The sequence below is a fragment of the Pagrus major genome, chromosome 24 (assembly GCF_040436345.1).
Source record: "Pagrus major chromosome 24, Pma_NU_1.0".
Taxonomy (NCBI): Eukaryota; Metazoa; Chordata; class Actinopteri; order Spariformes; family Sparidae; genus Pagrus; species Pagrus major.
In genome coordinates, this window is record NC_133238.1 from 16493744 (window position 1) to 16513784 (window position 20041).

Genomic DNA, 20041 nt, shown 5'->3' on the forward strand with positions numbered 1-20041 from the left:
ATCAGATCTGTTTGCTGTCAGGTGATTACAGTATCAATTCATGGGGAAAAACACAAATACAGGATGTTATTTGTTCATGTATAATAGTCCTATTGCAAAAGAAGTGATAAAAAGCATTACATGCTGTCAATACTGGGCACAGCGTGTAAACTTCCACTGGTTTAAATGGGATGACTTTATTCATGCACACTATTCACATGCACTCAAACACAGATGACAAGTGAGGTGGTGGTGTATTATAATTTAACACCTAAGGAGGACAAGAAAAAGAAAGAGAAAGTCACGACCACGTCCAAAATAAGAGCGAGAGCCAGATGGAGTAATGACACAAGTGGTTTCTTTGACCAATCAGAGGCCAGTAAAGTCAGCTGTGAGATGATGTCACAGAAGCTGTTGCGTGACTATTATTCCTGTAAGTGTGCAGATTCCAGATCCCAGTGCCAACTTGTGGACCAGAACCAGGTCACTGAATGCTTCCTACAGCACTGAAGATGTGGACTCCCATCAGGACGTCTCAACACAGCAAAGGATGTGAAGAGAAAAGTGAAGAATCCACTTTGTTGTTCTGATCCCTGGAGCTCTACGTGCACCAATCAGCTGCAGCACATGCATCATGTTCTGGTGGCCATGAAAGCGTTGGTTCTGTCTGCCGGTCCAGAATCTTCTAAAGAGCCTCAGTGTTTCCTAAACTGAGTCTCAGACTCTCAAGTGTTGATGTCAGAGTTTCCCACATCCGCTCCAGAAATGATCAACCTGCGGCAAACACCGGTGTTGGATCGCAGCGTCGTAGTCCAGACCACCTAAACAGAGACCGGGTCCGGTGTCGGCGGGTCTCGTCCTCACATTCCCACCATGGTGCCGTACAGAAGGTCTGGATTCTTCACTGCAGTCGTGTCCCTGCGGTCCTGCTCTCCACCGGTCTCCGGATCAAACCCGAGTCCTCTTTGTCCCAGACAGAGACCAGACCGGGAGACGTGTGGTGGATCTGGAGACGAGACGCATAAAAACACAAACATATGTGCTGTTGTCCCAGTTTAATAATATAACAGTCATGAAATTTGGATTTCACTTCTACAAAACAACATCTTCAGATAAAACTCACTAAAACAGTCGGTGTTGAACCTCAGCTCTCTGCACAGTGCCTCTGTGAAAACCGGCCATTTGTTACGGGAAGTCAGACCATCTCCATCCATGATCGGGGCGACTAAAACAGGTCAACCAAAGAAGGAGAAGAAGAGGAAGAAGAAGAAGGAGCATCTCCATCTGTGATTGTGTCGACCAAAACATATATTTTAAGTCAAACCACGATGTTTTCTAAACCTAACCAGGGTACAAACAGAGTTGTGATGAGAAACAAATAGAAAATCGACTCTGCAATAAAAATGTTTTAAATGGAAGTAAAATGAGACGTAAAGAAAACAGCGCTGATTTAATTGATGTCGTTACCTTAGCATGTTAGCACTTCCTGTCCCCTCGTCTCAAACTCAATGTGTCTTTTAAAGGTGTTTTCAGTTAAATGTGTGAATAAAGTGTGTAGTTACCAAAGTCTGAAGATATTTACATGTTTTGTTCTCCAACATAAACTCATCATTAAATGTCCACAGTTTAATCATAAAGCTCTTCATGTGTTAAAAACGGTTAGCGGTTGCTAACAAGTGTCTAAATGAGACTACAGAGGTTGTCGGGGACATTAAACGTCCTCACAGCGAACACGGAGACTCATCTGCTCACTAGTCCGTCTTTACAGGCCACTTTAGTTACACACTGTTCTGACTCTGACTTTACAACTCGTACATTGATCAGTTTATAGAAAACCTGGATAGTAATTGTGCAGTAAGACGCTCAGTGGTGGAGACGTTTAAGTCATGTGAGCGTGATGTCGTCTGTTTGTAGCCTAGCATTAGCTTTTTACTGCTACACATTTAATTTACACTTCAAACATCAAAGACACAAAGATTATCTCGATGAACTAAACCTGTAAGTGTCATGAACTTATTCTTTAGATTAATTGGGAGATGAATCGATCAATCTACGGAAGCTCGCTGGGAAAACGGTGGAAGCAGTTCGACCATGATCGTTACGGGCTTCCGTAGATTCCCAAATTATATAAGAACAGAATAAAATGATTAGTTTTTAATGTTTTGAAAATTAATTCAGCCATTATTTAATAAACTAATTATTATTTTTTATTATTACAAATAAAGCAACATGAGCACTGAAAACACATAAAAATAAGATTACTCTCTGATTAAAGATGATTTTTAACACGTTTAACTTACTTGAAAATGTTGATTTCTGCAGAAAAGCTCTCAAATGTCCCACAAAAACAAAGACATCAGAAGGTGTGGAGCTCCAACAGGTGATTTCTACTGATTAATGAGCTCTTTGATTATTGACAGTGTTGCTCTGCCTCTCAGATCTGCCTCCACCGAGTCATCACAGCAGCTCACTGACATCAACACCTGTTCTCCACAACGCCCCTAAAAAGTGCCACTGTTCTGCTGTGGGTAATAAATATGAATAGTATTATAAATATAGACATTAAAAAGAGCACACAGAGGGTCAGCTGGCTAACCTCACGCTGCTGACAGAGGTGAACTCTGAGCTGGCTGCAGACGCACTGAAACAGGACTTGCTGAGTGAATGTTGTCATGACGAGCAGGAATCATGTATAACGTGGTAATTAACATGTTTGTGTCTGACTACAGCAGGAAATATAAAGTTTAATTATAAAATGGAGATTGAATAACAGGATTTCTTTTACTTCCCAGTACTTTTCAGTTCATAGTGACTCCAGTTGTGTCTCACTGGTTAAACTGGTGTTCAGAGCAGCAGACTCACTTCCAGTCTGTCAGTCCGATGTGTTTTTTCTCTGGACTCATTCACAAACTACTCAACAAGAGCTGAACACTGATAAACCATCAATACCACATACAATTAAAACTTTTTTAAAAAATTCTGTAAAATGAAATCTTATTTTGAAAATCTACTTCCTCCCTGGCTTGGCCTGCTTCCATCACAGGTGGAGCTCTGACTCGTTCCAGGAAACAGCTCACCTGCACTGTTGGCGTCGAGTGAGAGTCTTCTGACTGTAAGTTGACTTTGTTTGATAGTTTAACAATGAGTTTGTCTTTGGTCACTTCAGGGTTTGTTCCTGTTTGAGCTTCAGTTCATGATGAAGTTTGGAGTGAAGATAAATCTTCATGTTGTTGGATTGTTGATGTACTGAAATCAGACACTAGTCAGTTTGTATGAGTATTATTGTGTCTATAGACATGGGACATAATGTTTGTTATTATCTGACTGCACTCATGATTTGTGATCTATTTGTGATGGACTCAGAGCAAAGCAGAGCGTCGTGTCATTTTTAAAATCACATGACTACTCCCTGTCCTACCTGGCCTGCTTCCATCACAGGTGCAGCTCTGACTCATTCCAGAAAACAGCTCACCTTTTTCTGTCGAGGCGTCGAGTGAGAGTCTTCTTCAAGTCTTTGGACTGTTTGGAGAAACTGTAAGTTGACTTCTTTTGACAGCTTAACAATGAGTTTGTCTTTGGTCACTTCAGGGTTTGTTTCTTGCTGTATTCAGGATGTTTCTCTGAGAATCTGCATCAGCTTCATGAGCTGTGTGTCTCAGCCACTGCTACAGCTCTGCTGCTGCTGACAGTGTTGGTGAGCGGCTCATTCATGTCAAACTGAAATGTTCAGTGAAAAGTTACTCAGATATTAATGACAAATTCAGTCGCTGTGTGTCAGTGAATGTAATGTGTGTGTGCTGGGCTGCTCTTCACTGCAGCTGCATGACACCATCTAGTGGACTGACAGTAGAAGTGCAGCGTTCATGTGACGCTGATATGAAGCAGCCAATCAGTGGAGGAGCAGCTGATGTTCTGACAGGAGACTTGATGGAAAGGCTGATTTCAGTTGATGTGCAGATGAATGATTTGTGTTTCCTCTCCAGATGAAAGTGTGTGTGAGCTGAGCAGCATGAATCAGTGTGAGGACAGAGAGGAGGGAGGCCCTCCCTCTAAAACCACTGGACCTGGACCTGAACCTGGACCTGAACCTGGACCTGAACCCAGCTGTGTTTCCTTCCAGAGTGACCGGTCAATAGGTCATTTCATTAATTTTTTTGAAGGACAACAACCTCCTGCTGTAAAGAGGTGAGCTGTTAATAACATTAATATGTGACTGATTCGTGCTTTAACTGTGGAGAAAGATGTTTTTTGAAACCTGATGTTTATTTTCAGCTTCGTTCTTCTTCACTTAAATTTCTATTGTCACTTTAGAAAGCGGCCCAACAGAACCAGTCTTCAACTCTTCATTTCACTTTATTGAATTAGTTTGGTCCAATATTCTCTGAGGTTTATTCCTCATGTTTTCCACTATTTTATGGACACAAGCTTCTGTGTCTGAAGACTAAAAAGTGAATTAACATCTTTGGTGGTCGTCTTCTCTGTCCAACAGGAGACCAGCCTCTACTGGACCTGGACCTGAGCCCAGTTGTGTGTCCTTCAAGAGTGACGAGTCAATAGGTCGTCTCATTGAGTTTAAAGGACAACGACCTCCTGCTGTAAAGAGGTGAGCTGTTAATAACATTAATATGTGACTGATTCGTGCTTTAACTGTGGAGAAAGATGTTTTTTGAAACCTGATGTTTATTTTCAGCTTCGTTCTTCTTCACTTAAATTTCTATTGTCACTTTAGAAAGCGGCCCAACAGAACCAGTCTTCAACTCTTCATTTCACTTTATTGAATTAGTTTGGTCCAATATTCTCTGAGGTTTATTCCTCATGTTTTCCACTATTTTATGGACACAAGCTTCTGTGTCTGAAGACTAGAAAGTGAATTAACTTCTCTGGTGGTCGTCTTCTCTGTCCAACAGGAGACCAGCCTCTACTGGACCTGAACATGGACCTGGACCTGGACCTGAGCCCAGCTGTGTGTCCTTCAAGAGTGACGAGTCAATAGGTCGTCTCATTGAGTTTAAAGGACAACAACCTCCTGCTGTAAAGAGGTGAGCTGTTAATGACATGTAAATATGACTGATTCATGTTTTATGTTGTTTATTCAGAGAAATTTGTTTAAACTTGTTTTTTTCAGCATCGTTCTTCTTTACGTACATTTATATTGTCGCATGTGAAGCTGCCCAGTAGAACCAGTCTTCACCTCTTGAGTCCAGTTCAACATTTGTCTGATGACTGGTTGAGTGTAACACAGTGATTTTACTCAGGCTAACAGATGCTAGCTGCTAACAAAGAGCTGCTGCTGCACCGTGGGCTCGTATTGTACGCAGGCAACACAAGTTCAATGTCCAAACAAAGTTCCTCTTCCTGTTGCAAATCCTGCAGCCTCTCCTGCTCTGGTAAGAAACTACAGGCCCGCCCAGGTGCATCATGGTCCTGCACCTACCCTGCTACCTATAAAACCCAGGGTGCCCACAGTGTTACCCAAAACAAAACAAAACAAAACACTAAGTAGACAAAACTGAACCTGATAAAGAAGGAAATAATTAAACTAAACAGATAAGTAGCAAAATAAATGCTGTCAAACTCTAAATAAACTTAACATGTAGAATAATCAAACAAAAAGTGAAGCTTGTTATCAGCAAAAATATGAACTAACAACAAACAAGTAGCTCTTTGACGAGGACGTGGAGCAGCCAGCCAGTGGGGAGAAGAAGCCAGCCAGGAGTCTGAGGGCATCAAGTTTATCAAGACATGTCACATGGATGGTTCATGTTTAACTCACAATATAAATGCAGTTATTCAACAAAAACAAACACCATTATTTTAAAGGACAGAATGTTTTTGCTCCCATTTCAAACTGTTTCACTGGATGTCATGGTTTGAGTTTTTGTTTGTTGATTTCCTGTTTTATTTTGTAGTTCTATCCTCACGTGTTTCACTTCCCACTTCCTCCCTTTGTTTGTTTTCCAGCTCTTTTTCTGTGCACACCAGGGATGTGCATCTTCAACACTGAGGCGATACGATACATTAAAGATTCATATAAAACAACCACTGATAAGATACGATATGATTCTCCCACCTACTGCGATACAGTACGATTTGATTTAACACAATGCGATACAGTGCGATACGATACGATGGGATATGATGCGATGCGATGCAGAAGAATATTGTACAATGAAATACAAAGCGGTACAGATAGTTCATGCTCGTTCTCCATTTCTACAGTGTGCTTCACACTTTTAACAGGGACAATGGGACAATTCCCTAAACTCAAAGTAGTGGTGCCTTTTGGCCGTTACAAACTGCTGACTGAATGCAAAAGCTGTACAGTTAAACAGATTACTCTCCATTTCTACAGTTTGCTTCACACTACAGGAGGGACAACTCAGCCCTAAACAGAAACAGTGCTGCTCTTCCTATGAGCAATTATGATAAATAACAAAACATTTTCACACAGGTTCACATTACAACTTCCTCCAAAAGCAAAAGGATGGAAAATGATGAACTAAGGGCATATTGGCAGTAACAGTCCCCATCTCGCAGTGTAGGCTACTTAATTCAAACATTTAACGCAGATGTTTCTTTTTAAGGTTTTTTTTTAGGAATATCAATTGATCAACATGATCAGGGTGAAGGAGACTGTGTTGGGCAGTAACAATATCACCCGCTGTGCTAAAGACACGCTCAGATGATCCTAGCCAAGGCTGAAAGCAGTGGTAGATTAACCTGCTTTTTCCACCATTGCAACACATCACCATCTAGATCTAAAGAATCCCTCTCTCTGTATTTTAACATTTCATCCTTAGCTTTCTCCTTTATGGTTTTCACTGGTGCTCTCGTGGTGAGGAAATCCCCAAACAGCTGGCCCAAGGCAGACTTCTTTTTGGGAGAGGCATCATCTATTAAGTGGAAGAAATGAGATGAGGGGATTATCAGTTGTGTTGAAAAATAAGAGCTGTCAACACAACACTCACACACAGTGCTTAACAATGATGACACATGTATCTTTAAATCGACATTTTATAACTTCTGGCACAGTTCCTATCAAAACAAACTCTCTCTTCCTCTATGTCGGGATGCCTGTCACCTCCTCCTTCAGCTGCCTCTCCCTCATCCAGTACGCCACTGTCCCCTGTCTGATAATCCGCAGAACCAGAGACTAATTAGATTTCATTAAACTAAAAATTAAGAATTAAGACACATTTTAAATATGACATGGAAATTCAAGTAACAAATAGGAAAGAGACAGAGACAGATTGGGAGCTGACCTACATTCTATAAATTTCAAATTGTTATCATCAGTATATCACCTTTTCATTCATCTTCACCACCTCTGTTGTTATTTTCACGAAGATGAGGTGTCTGGTGTCACCATCATCGAAGAACGTCAGGTCTTTAAAGCGGGGGTGGAGGGCCGCCGCACTGTGGAGGAGGTCTTTGAGGTGCATTCATTGAGATGGTTGGGTTTTTTCCTCACTGAGGAGTGTGGTGGCCACTTTAAGAGGGGACAGACGTTTGATTAGTTCTTGGATCAGTGTCATGTCCTCCTCAGTCCAGCTGGCTGCAGCCAGGCCTTCTCCCCTCTTTATCCTCCTAGACAGCAAGGCGTTCAACAAGGCAGGTTGTTGTTCCCAGAAACGCTCCAACATGTCCAAGAGCTTTTCCATCTTGTGCAAACATCATGGATCAGCTTGTGGTTGGGCAGGTGTATCTGGGCTTGTATCTCACGCAAAATTTCAGTTGCTTGTGGGCTTTTGTGAAAAAAAGTAACCACCTTCCTCACTTTCACTAAAAGCTCAGACACTCTTACCTCTTTTCTTATATGTGATGTTCCACAAACATCCTGCAGTAAAGCTGCTAGATTAATTCCTGTGTGAGACTGGTTGAAAACTCTCGTTTGTAAAACGTGACTTTGCAAGTCCCACTCATGTAGTGTACTGTTACAGTGATGTAGGAGTCAGTGGCGCGAGATGTCCAACCATCAGCTGTAATCGCAACTCTCTGTGCTTTGCTCAGAGACTCGGCCACTTCTCGTCTTACTTTGTCGTACATGACCGGAACTTTCCTGTCTGTGAACACTTTCCTGTTGGGTATGTGATACCTCGGCTCCAAGACTTCGAGTAGGTATAGGAACCCCTCGTTCTCAGTTACACTGTAGGGCTGGATGTCTTTGCAAATAAAGAATGAGATGGCGTCTGTTATTTTGGTCGAACGAACCGAATTGCTAGCCAGTGGGGTGTGAAAAAAAGTTGGGATAAGGCTACTTTGCTCACCAGTCATTGTGTTAGCAGCAGCTGCTCCGCTGGTGCTGACCGCTGGAGCCGAAGGGGACCTCTCTGTCATGTCGCCGCTTCAGGTGGGAGCTTAGATTGGTTGTGCTCCCTGTGTGTTTAATCGCGGCACGGCACATTTTACAGATGGCATTAGTTTTCTCAAGCTGACCATCTCTTTTATAAAAGCTGAAGTGTCCCCAAACACCAGACTTGTAAGTGACGGCGAGTGTATCTCTTCTTCATCCGTGCTTACTTTCTCTCTGACCGCCTCTGATTTCAAGCCTGCTGTTTGGTGCCCGCCTCCAACTCGCGCAAGACGTGACTCTGGCTGAATTGGCCGATGACGGCCGTGGGGATGAGAACGCAAACAAGCACTTGGTCCTACTTCTGAATTAGTTTATTTTAAGTATAGATATAAGTCGTTTTTTATCGATGCAGAGATTTTATACACGATTCATCTCGAGTCCATCCGGATTTTTAACCGATGCACACTTTTGTCATCGATGCAACCACATCTTAAATGTTCATACCGATGTACCGATACGAATCGGTGAATCTTACCATCCCTAGTGTACACCTGTGTCTCATGAGTTCATCACAGCAGTACGACGGTGAACACAGTGAACAATTGCCCTTTGGCTCTGCCTCCTGGTCGCTCAATGCCCACCCCCGGTGCCTTTCACCCAAAAATCCCCAGTTGGCAGTTTCTGTCTTCTAGTTTCTCCTCACAGGGTGTTGGGGTTTCTATCGATTTGTTTTCTCAAGTGAATGCAACCTACGCTTCTGTAGGTTCCAGTGTGGCCGTTGTGTCGATAATCACCCGAAAGCAACACACGAAAAAGTCAATAAATAACTTTCGGGTCACACAAATCAGACAAATTAAATATCAAACTCAAGTTTGGCCTGAGGCCCTTTTTTATTTTCATGTCCTGTTTTTGGTATCAGATTCATAAACAATTAATCATTTTTTCATTCTCCAATGTTGGAATCTCAACTGAATACAAGTTTATTGAGACTCTTCACCAATTTGCACTGGACAGTTAGCATCCAACTAGCTTGTGTTAGCTGTGTGTTGCTGTCCACAGTATTTTAGGGGTCAAGAGCTGGAGGGACTAAACCAGACAAGCTGCTGAACCAACCCAGTAAACTGACTGACTGTTGATTCACAGTGGGATCAGCAGCACCATCAACACTTTGATGTCAGGGGAAACCATCTGATTCAATGATGTCATCAGTACTTTAACTCAAAGGACCTTCAGCTTGTGTTTGTCTCTGAGTGGACAGACATAATGTGGCTGATTCTTCATGATTCCTCCACAGAGTCGACCAGGAGAGCTCAGAGGTTCCCAGAGGTCCGTCTGCCCAGCAGCATCAAACACACCTGGACTCCATATTTATGGTCTGTACATGAACAACAACTACTTTTACATCCAGTCTGTTCACAATAATCTCCATGCTGCACTTTACAGACCAGTGGTGAATCTGTCAAACATGGATCTGATGTTTGGCTCCATGATGTTAAATGTTCTCATTCACATAATATTCTGTTCCAGCTGCTGGAGGAGAACATTGTGACTTTTGTGAAGAACGAGCTGAAGAAGGTCCAGAAGGTTCTGACTTCAGATTACCCAGAATGCCTTGAGAGTCAGAGGGAGGATGAGGAGGTGTTGGATGGTGAGGATGAAGAGCAGAGGAGGAGCAGCAGAGAGGCATTTCTGAAGATCACACTTCACTTCCTGAGGAGAATGAAGCAGGAGGAGCTGGCTGACTGTCTGCAGAGCAGTAAGAGGATTTCTCTAAAGATTTAACATGATGGATCAATGAGTCAATTTGTAATGTCTCAACAGAAGGAGGAAAACTTGTTTATATGTGCAACTGTAGGGGAAGGAAATTGTCATATTTTCTTCATAAGTAACTTAATGAACTTGTTTGTTGTGTGTTTATTCAGGAAGTCGTTCTGGAGTTTGTCAGCGTAAACTCAAATCTGACCTGAAGAAGAAGTTCCAGTGTGTGTTTGAGGGGATCGCTAAAGCAGGAAACCCAACCCTTCTGAATCAGATCTACACAGAGCTCTACATCACAGAGGGAGGGACTGCAGAGGTCAATGATGAACATGAGGTCAGACAGATTGAAGCAGCATCCAGGAAACCAGACAGACCAGAAACAACAGTCAGACAAGAAGACATCTTTAAAGCCTCACCTGGAAGAGACGAACCAATCAGAACAGTGATGACAAAGGGAGTGGCTGGCATCGGGAAAACAGTCTTAACACAGAAGGTCACTCTGGACTGGGCTGAAGACAAAGCCAACCAGGACATACAGTTCACATTTCCATTCACTTTCAGACAGCTGAATGTGCTGAAAGAGAAAAAGTTCAGCTTGGTGGAGCTTGTTCATCACTTCTTCACTGAAACCAAAGAAATCAGCAGGTTTGAAGAGTTCCAGGTTGTGTTCATCTTTGACGGTCTGGATGAGTGTCGACTTCCTCTGGACTTCCACAACACTGAGATCCTGACTGATGCCACAAAATCCACCTCAGTGGATGTGCTGCTGACAAACCTCATCAGGGGGAAACTGCTTCCCTCTGCTCGCCTCTGGATAACCACACGACCTGCAGCAGCCAATCAGATCCCTCCTTGGTGTGTTGACATGGTGACAGAGGTCAGAGGGTTCACTGACCCACAGAAGGAGGAGTACTTCAAGAAGAGGTTCAGAAATCAGGAGCAGGCCAGCAGAATCATCTCCCACATCAAGACATCACGAAGCCTCCACATCATGTGCCACATCCCAGTCTTCTGCTGGATCACTGCTACAGTTCTGGAGGATGTGTTGAAGACCAGAGAGGGAGGAGAGCTGCCCAAGACCCTGACTGAGATGTACATCCACTTCCTGGTGGTTCAGGCCAAAGTGAAGAACGTCAAGTATGATGGAGGAGCTGAGACAGATCCACACTGGAATAAAAAGAGCAGGAAGATGATTGAGTCTCTGGGAAAACTGGCTTTTGAGCAGCTGCAGAGTGGCAACCTGATCTTCTATGATTTAGACCTGACAGAGTGTGGCATCGATATCACAGCAGCTTCAAAGTACTCAGGAGTGTTCACACAGATCTTTAAAGAGGAGAGTGGACTGTACCAGGACAAGGTGTTCTGCTTCGTCCATCTGAGTGTTCAGGAGTTTCTGGCTGCTCTTCATGTCCATCTGACGTTCATCAACTCTGGAGTCAATCTGCTGGCAAAAGAAGAGCAATCAGCATCGTGGTCGAAATTGGTCAGAGGCAAATCAACACGTTTCTACCAGAGTGCTGTGGACGAGGCCTTAAAGAGTCCAAATGGACACCTGGATTTGTTCCTCCGCTTCCTCCTGGGTCTTTCACTGCAGACCAATCAGAATCTCCTCCGAGGTCTGCAGACACAGACAGGAAGTAGCTCACAGACAAATCAGAAAACAGTCGAGTACATGAAGAAGAAGATCAGTGAGAATCTGTCTCCAGAGAGAAGCATCAATCTGTTCCACTGTCTGAATGAACTGAACGATCGTTCTCTTGTGGAGGAGATCCAACAGTACCTGACATCAGGAAGTCTCTCCACAGATAAACTGTCTCCTGCTCAGTGGTCAGCTCTGGTCTTCATCTTACTGTCATCAGAAGAAGATCTGGACGTGTTTGACCTGAAGAAATACTCTGCTTCAGAGGAGGCTCTTCTGAGGCTGCTGCCAGTGGTCAAAGCCTCCAACAAAGCTCTGTAAGTTTTTTTCAGAATGCAGGAAATGTGCTGTTATTGACCCAAATAGAAATAATTTTCTTTTTCTGCTCATTATTCTTTATCCAGACTGAGTGGCTGTGACCTCTCAGAGAGAAGCTGTGAAGCTCTGTCCTCAGTTCTCAGCTCCCAGTCATCTAGTCTGAGAGAGCTGGACCTGAGTAACAACAACCTGCAGGATTCAGGAGTGAAGCAGCTGTCTGTTGGACTGGAGAGTCCACACTGCAATCTGGAAAGTTTGAGGTCAGATCATGTTACTGTTTGTTGTGAAATCATTTATGTATTTCTATAAACCACAACCACAAAAAGCAGCAGGCCAAGAAACCCTATGAAGTGACATGTTCCATCTGTCCGTCTATCAGTCCATCTCTGCTCCATCTCAGTGCAATGGACAGCGTCACACTGAGACTCACATCCTGACTGAGTTCATCATTTCACTGATTCACAGCTAAAACACCCACTTGCTTGTAGGACTTACAGTGATCATGTGCCAAAATATTTAGACACTAAGAAGCATTGAACCACATTCCAGCATAGTTTATGTGACATACACAAAACTCACAGCTTCAGGAGACACTGATTGACCTGACCACTCTGTCTCTCTTAGAAAACTGCATTTATTTGATCTCATTTATGATGTATTTGTCACATATATGTTTTTAGTGAAAACAGTAGTTATTTAATAAAGTATCTCTTTGAAAAAGCTGGTGTATTGAAGACAATATAAGTGGACGTGGATAAATAGTTTGGAGTGTTAATTTATGCACAGCTCTGCTCTTTTCAAGTTGATTAGGTCTATTGTGAATTGGGTTGCAATGTTATCATTTTTAAAAGTGGGACCCCCTGGGATGCTCCTGTGGCTCAGTTGGTAGAGCATGTGTCTCATGTACAGAGGCTTTGTCCTCACTGCAGCGGCCCAGGTTTCAAGTTCGACCTCTGGTCCTTTGCTGCGTGTCATCCAACACCGTACACACAGTACCTCATGATTCAATTCGATTATTGTGATTTTTTATGCTTTTTTCCATACAAGATTGATTTTGTCTTCATCTGTGGCTACCCTGTAAATAAATAGCCCATCAATTAACTCAGTTCCTCTAAAACTACACTCATTAAGTAAATAACAAGGTTTTTTGAACATTTGACTTGTATTTTTCAAAGACACTAAATATTTTATTTTATGACAATGCAAACATTTGCACTTTGACCTACTTAACTTTGACCAGGGAAAGCTCCACTTGCAGGGGGGCCCCCTCTATTGGCGGAAAACACTGAAAACAGTCAAGCCCTGGATTTAATGACTTCATTAATTCAAGTAAGCAAGATATGTACTTCCATCAAATTTATTTAATGGAAAATGGAAACTTATTCAGTCTGGAATATGAATAGGATAACTTAACAAAAAAACTGCCATATTTCAAGGGAACAAATTGCATTCTTCTGAACAAAAGTGCATAATTCAACTGAACTTATTCAGTCTGGAGCTTCAGTACAGTGAGGTGAACACAACACAAACACAGTAGAGCAGAGTGGCACTCACTCGGCAACATTTGCCCCGGTGTGACTCTCACTCATCTCTCGGGTTTGAAGAACGTGACTCACCAACTTCCATTCGCTCTTGTCTGACTCGAGCACAAAATGCGCTGTTATAGTAACGAAGGATTTGGTGGCAACCGAGGTCCACGCATCACATGTAAGCGCTACCCTGCTCGCCTTCTTCATGGACTCCAGGACGTTTGCTTTGGTTTCATCGTAGAGGTGGGGGATTTCTTTCTCTGCAAGGTATTTTCGGTGAGGGAGTTTGTAGCACAGCTCCATGGTGCGCACCACTAACCGAAACCCCCTGTTGTTTACTATTGAATACGGGCGTAAATCCGTCACAATGAAAGTAGCTATTGCTTTTGTAATGCTCTTCGCCTTCTCCGAGTTCTTGGGAAGTTTGGAGACAGTCTCCTGGATGGTCCTCTGTGTGGCGGGCACGACCGGAGAAGCCTTCTACGTTTCGGGATGAAAGCGTACAAGGGGCTGCCTCATGTTTGTGGTGTTGCTGAGGTACTTAGTTTTTGCTTTGCAAATCTTGCAAATCACCTAGGTCTTGTCAGTCGTCTTGTTTGCTCTCTCATAAAATCCAAAGTGCTTCTACACGGTTGCAGTCAAACTGAAACTCTTAGGTCAGGATTCATTATTTTATTTCATTATTTCATGTAACTTTACAATTGGAGCAGGTCTTCATCATACTCTTAATATAATTCAATTTATTTAAGAGACCCAACATTTCTCCTATGAACAATCACTTGACACAGTGGCGAGAAGAAAAATGCCTTTTAATATATATATGTATATATTCATGTATATAAAATGTGGGTCTGTCAGTTTATTCTACTTTAGTCCCGACTTACATATCTCAACAACCATTGGATGGATTGTCATGAGGTTTGGTTCAAACATTCATGCTCCCCTCAGGATGAACTGTAATTACTTTGTTGATCCTCCATCATCAGGTCATCATTTTAATCTGTACAATATGTTGGTTCATGACCAAATATTTGCAAAACTAATGGCATTTCCATCAGCTTCAGTTATACTCTGTGTTCAGTGCTGATTAGTAAATTAGTGAAAACTAAGATGATGAATATAATAAACATTAAACCCTTAAACACAGATGTTCACTGAATCATCAGGACCCTCAGCTGATCTGTGATGTGTGTTGTTTTGTGTGTCTGCAGGCTGTCAGGCTGTCTGATCACAGAGGAAGGCTGTACTTCTCTGGCCTCAGCTCTGGACTCCAACCCCTCCCATCTGAGAGAGCTGGACTTGAGCTACAATCATCCAGGAGACTCAGGAGTGAAGCTGCTGTCTGCTCGACTGGAGGATCCAGGCTGGAGACTGGACACTCTCAGGTATGAAGAGTCCTGCTGCAGCCACAGACAGTCAGTGTGAGACTCTGTATCTCGACTGTAGATGGTTCAGTGTCGGGAGGTCTGCTTCGTTTACTCCACCTCCAGTTGCTCAGTTCAGTTCAGGAGAAAAGGCAGCATGGCACGAAGCCAAGAGTTACAAGTGTAGAGAGGAAGATGAGAAGAAGACCAGGAGAGTCTTGGCACAAACACTAAAGTTACACCTCTTTTTTCAGACTAGTTTAGTGCCTGTTCAAAATGTGCCTGTTTGATTTGTTGGCCTCTGGTTTTGCTGCTTGATGAACCGTCATCCAAACTACTTCACACTCCACACTGATTGCAGAGGGTTATCAAACATTAACATTAAATCTAATTTCCACCACGTCACTGCTGTGTTATGACATTAATAATAACAATAGACCCTCTGTGTCAGATGTCTGATCAGAAAATACTGAACCTCAAATTCAAAAGATTTCTGTGACACATAAATGAATTTAATCACTGAATGTCATAGAAACTCTTTCTCTGAACTGGAGAATCAGTGTTTCTGCCAAAGTGCTTGACTTTGAACTTAAAATGGTTCTGACATGGATCTTTATCAACACTGGAGTAACTGCATTCTAGATCATCACTGACAAGTGTATCTGTGCCTCAGTGTGAAACCATTTACAGACTGTAACAACTGTCTGTGGCATCAGTTTAAAGTGAACAGAAGATATGAAACAGTCCAATAACAACGTTAGATGACACAAGGTGGAACATTCCCGTCACATCACCATAACAGCAGCAGTGCATAGGTTAATTTAAGATGGGTCAGTGGTGCCGTCTTGGCTCCTGTCATGAGGAAACTGCTGCTCCAGCTGAGTTTGGGCTGTTTTGGGTAGTTCTCATTATAACAGCCTGCAGGGGCAGGAAAGCTTCAGTGTTTTGCACCGTCAGCAAAATCAAAAGACAAAAGAAAAGAAAACATTCAGTGATCAATCATCTGCTCCATTGATTAACATGATATGTGACCTGTGCAGAGCTGCAGCTCTCTACAGTAGCTGGTGGACCTCTGGTTTAATGCTGTTGTAATGTACTTCAGCCTGGCTCGTAGCTGCTGACTCAGCTTCACTTTCAGCTGTTCTGGAGTCGTGTTCAGGTTCTGCTGGTGGAAATCCAATGTTTCCTGATTTTGCTGCTTCAAAATAAAAGCTTCCAAATAACTACAGTACATAATGCAGGACCTTTATTGTGAAGGATTTATAAGAAGTGTTAATTGCAGGAAGATGGCGTGACAACGTTGCATGAATGGACTTTTAATTTCTCTTCTGTGGCAGCAAACAACACACATGGTTTCAGTTACTAACTGAGTCCATCCACACACTTTATGGCCGACTACAGTAATAACAGCGTGCACTTTACTGTGACTGCAGCAACGTGCTCGTAGCTCTGTCACATACCGGAGAGACTCACTCCTACCAACACAACACAGAGTAGTGTTTGTTGGCACTAATTATAGGGCTGCAACTAACAACTATTTTCATAACCCATTAATCTGTCACTTCTGTGAGTCCTCAGCAACAAACCTGCCAAGTATAAAGTAGACTGGATGAACGGTTCTGGAGACGTGTGGACCACAGACAGACAGACAGAAAGACAGATTCCTGGCTTCATAGTCAGATGTTCCTCTGTCACATCTGGACACATCATGTTTACCACAGCAGATTTCAAACTAAGAGACATCTTCTGTCATTTGTTGTGCTTTTAATGGCATCAACCTGTCAGGGCCGGTGAGGCCGGAAAAGTTTGTGGGCCCAGAAGCAGACTCAGGAGCAGAATGGTGGTTAGGCAATTTTATTTTACTGTTCTTCAAACAAAGGCAGATCATCAAACATAGGTTTCCTTTTTCTTTCAAGCCAGGCACAGGCTACAAAAAGATCAAACTTAGAAAGTCTCACAAAAAACTCTGACAAAAAATGCAGGCAGGAGTCAAAAAACAGGCAGAGTTCGGGCAGGCAGGGGAAAACACAGGCAGCAGTACAAAGGGGCTTGGACAGACTCACATGGCTTGGCAGTCAGAGTAGAGGCATCCAAAGAAGAGGCAATGCATGAACGGTTCTCCTGGGAACAGACGTGATAATCTGGTGAAGACTGTCAGTCCTGGGGCCTCATGTACTAAGACTTGCGTGGATTTCCTACTGAAACATGGCGTACGTTAGAATCCAGAAACTGTCGTACGCACAAAAAAAATCAGATGTATCAAAAGTGTCTTTTCAAGCACTTTTCCTTTGTACATCCCAATCAACGTGGAATTGAGCGCACATGTAAAAGTGCTAAACTCCTCCCTGTCCACGCTCCCATTTAAATATGCAAATTAATTTAAATAGGGGATTCCCCTCTCTGCACCATCAGATTTACACCATGAGTAAAGGGAAGAAGCGCAACTTCACCGAGTCTGAGTTCGAAACGTTATTAAATGAAGTCGAGACACGAATATCTGTATTATTTGGTAGCCTCTCGTCAGGGATAAACACCAAAAAAAAAGAAATGTGAGTGGGAGCTTGTGTGTGAGGCAGTGAACGCTGTGGGGTCGGAGCAGCGCACACTCACTGGAAAAAAAAAAAATAAAAAAATAAATATATATATATATATATATATATATATATATATATATATATATATCTATATATATATATATGCTACCTTTAGTGGGAAACAAACAGAAGGACAAAACAACTTCATTACAAGGATTGACAAGACTGATCGCACTTATATTAATGACTGCAGAAGTGCGCCGTGTGACATTTCCAACTTTACGCACGCGTTTATTGACACAAATACTGAACACAAGGAGACAATAAAGGGCTTGTTAGACAGCTCTGCCGCTCTATTTTCACCAGGGAAAAACAAATGCATATATTTGAATGCACGTGCCCAAATGGGCATTGTGCTGGTTTACATTCGGGGCGCAATTAAACGGATACATTATTTACTCACCCATCGCGCACCGTGCCCAGCCTGTTACCAACCATGCTATCGGTAAGAATGAACGAGTCATGCGTTGAACCAGGCCACCTTGCCACGATGTTGGTGAGCTGCATTTGCGCATCACATATTATTTGAACATTAATTGAATGAAAATGTTTCCTGTTGACAAAAACAAATTCATCCTGTGATGGCGCTTTTATAGCAACATGTGTGCAGTCAATAGCTCCGATTACATTACCGACACCGGCTCTTGCTGCAAATTGCGCTTTAATGTTGGCCTGTTCAACAGCATTATATGGGAATTTGATGTACCTGGATGACATTCTTACGATCCCAATTCAGCTCCAGTAACACTGGCCTCGGCAACCTAAAACGACTCATGAGCCAGTTGTCGTCATTCGCCAACAGATCTTCCCGTTCTCTAAACACCCTCTCACGTCTGACATTACCATTTGCGATGTCTTCTAACAAAGCCAAGGCTGCCATTGTTAATGCCATTTTTTCATCACTTTGCGCATGCTTTTATATCCATCCATATGATTGCAAACACGTGTGTGTTAATTGTCCATTAATGTGTCTCTGATGTGCACATTACTCTGAGGACTAATTGTTTTCACATAATTAACAGTTTCCCAGCATCACCTCAACGTGTCGCCAAAGGAACAATAGCTGTAGAAACGTGCGTACGCCAGCCATGAAGCTGGCGTGGGGCACCGCACATTTCCACGGTCATTTCACTTTTGATACATCTGACCGTTGGCGTGGAAAATGACGTACGCCACGTTTTTGTGCGTACGCAACATTGATACATGAGGCCCCTGGTGTGGCTTTTAAAGCCAAGGCTGATGAGGAGAGTGGAACCAGGTGTGGAGCAGTGAGTGGATGCCTCACTTGTCACTCAAGCAGAAGGCAGGGCAGAGGGAAAATCCTGGCATGGATCAGGCAGGCCAGCCAGGTCACCAACTAAGGAGGGTGGGTCCTCGGCCGGAGCGTGACACAAACATGACATGAAGTTCTCCTCACAGTAACTATTACTGCTGTAACATCCATCAGATATCAATCCAGCACCAAACTATAGTAACATGAACATGAACACATGAAATGATGCTGTTTCTACCACAAACAGCTTCAGTGACACTTGTGAGCTTCTGGAGGGAAACAGTCTGGGAGTCTCTGTCTCTTGGTTTTGTGGCAGAGGTCGGGAACCAACGTCCAACGTTTTCTGATGATTTATTACGTATAAACTGTATTTGTTTATTTGCACAGTGAAACAAAGCAGCAGAAACACAGCGAGAACAAAAAGCAGACTGTGCAGGTGAGATTCAGAAAAGCCCTGGAAGCTTCAAACAGGAATCTGACCTCAAAAGTTCTGACATCCAAATCCAAAAGTCCTGTAATATACAAACATAAGCACAAGCTGACATTGGATCAGACAGCAAGCGTCAGGTAGCCCACAGGAAACAGCAGCAACATCCAATAACATAAAGATGAAGTCATAAATCCAAACAGAGGTTTGTGTGTGTCCTCACATGTTGTCGTCCTCTTTCACACACACCAACATCCTGTGGCTCACTCTCAGTGTGTGAGGAGAGTGGCAGAGGTGAAGAGGTTCAGGGAAACAGGGAGAAGCAGCCTGATGGACATGTTGTGTTTCTGTGTATGAGTCATGTCATGTCCATGTTTGCATGCTGAAAGAGGATGTGCTGCTCTGACCCCCCTCCTCCTTTCAGGGTGGAGCCTGCTGGAGTCCGATGGTTGACACCAGGTCTGAGGAAGTGTGAGTGTGTTTTTACTTTGATTCAGCTTCACACTGTGACATCACTCAGTCACATCTGTGATGTCATCACCACACTGATGATACATTAATAACTGCAGCTGTGTTGTGTCTTTTTCTCTCCATCAGATTCCTGTGAGCTCACAGTCGACACAAACACAGTCAGCAGAGACATCAAACTGTCTGACAACAACAGGAAGATGAGACGTGTGAAGGAGGATCAGTCATATCCTGATCATCCAGAGAGGTTTGAGTCCTTGTGTCCTCAGCTGCTGTGTAGAACTGGTCTGACTGGTCGCTGTTACTGGGAGGTCGAGTGGAGAGGAAATGTTTCTATATCAGTGAGTTACAGAAGAATCAGCAGGAGAGGAGGCAGTGACCGTTTGTTTGGACTGAATG

The 20041-nt window shown here is 43.0% G+C and overlaps 1 protein-coding gene across 1 annotated transcript; it reads left to right on the plus strand.

The window, feature by feature from the left end:
• Positions 1-4376: 4376 nt before the first annotated feature.
• LOC140991936 (NLR family CARD domain-containing protein 3-like) lies at positions 4377-12424 on the plus strand. The gene is made up of 8 exons (XM_073462109.1): positions 4377-4411; positions 4469-4582; positions 4887-5018; positions 9567-9645; positions 9800-10028; positions 10195-11986; positions 12074-12247; positions 12367-12424. The coding sequence occupies exons 1-8, from the start codon at positions 4377-4379 to the stop codon at positions 12422-12424; spliced, it is 2613 nt and encodes an 870-aa protein (XP_073318210.1).
• The last annotated feature ends 7617 nt before the right edge of the window (positions 12425-20041 follow it).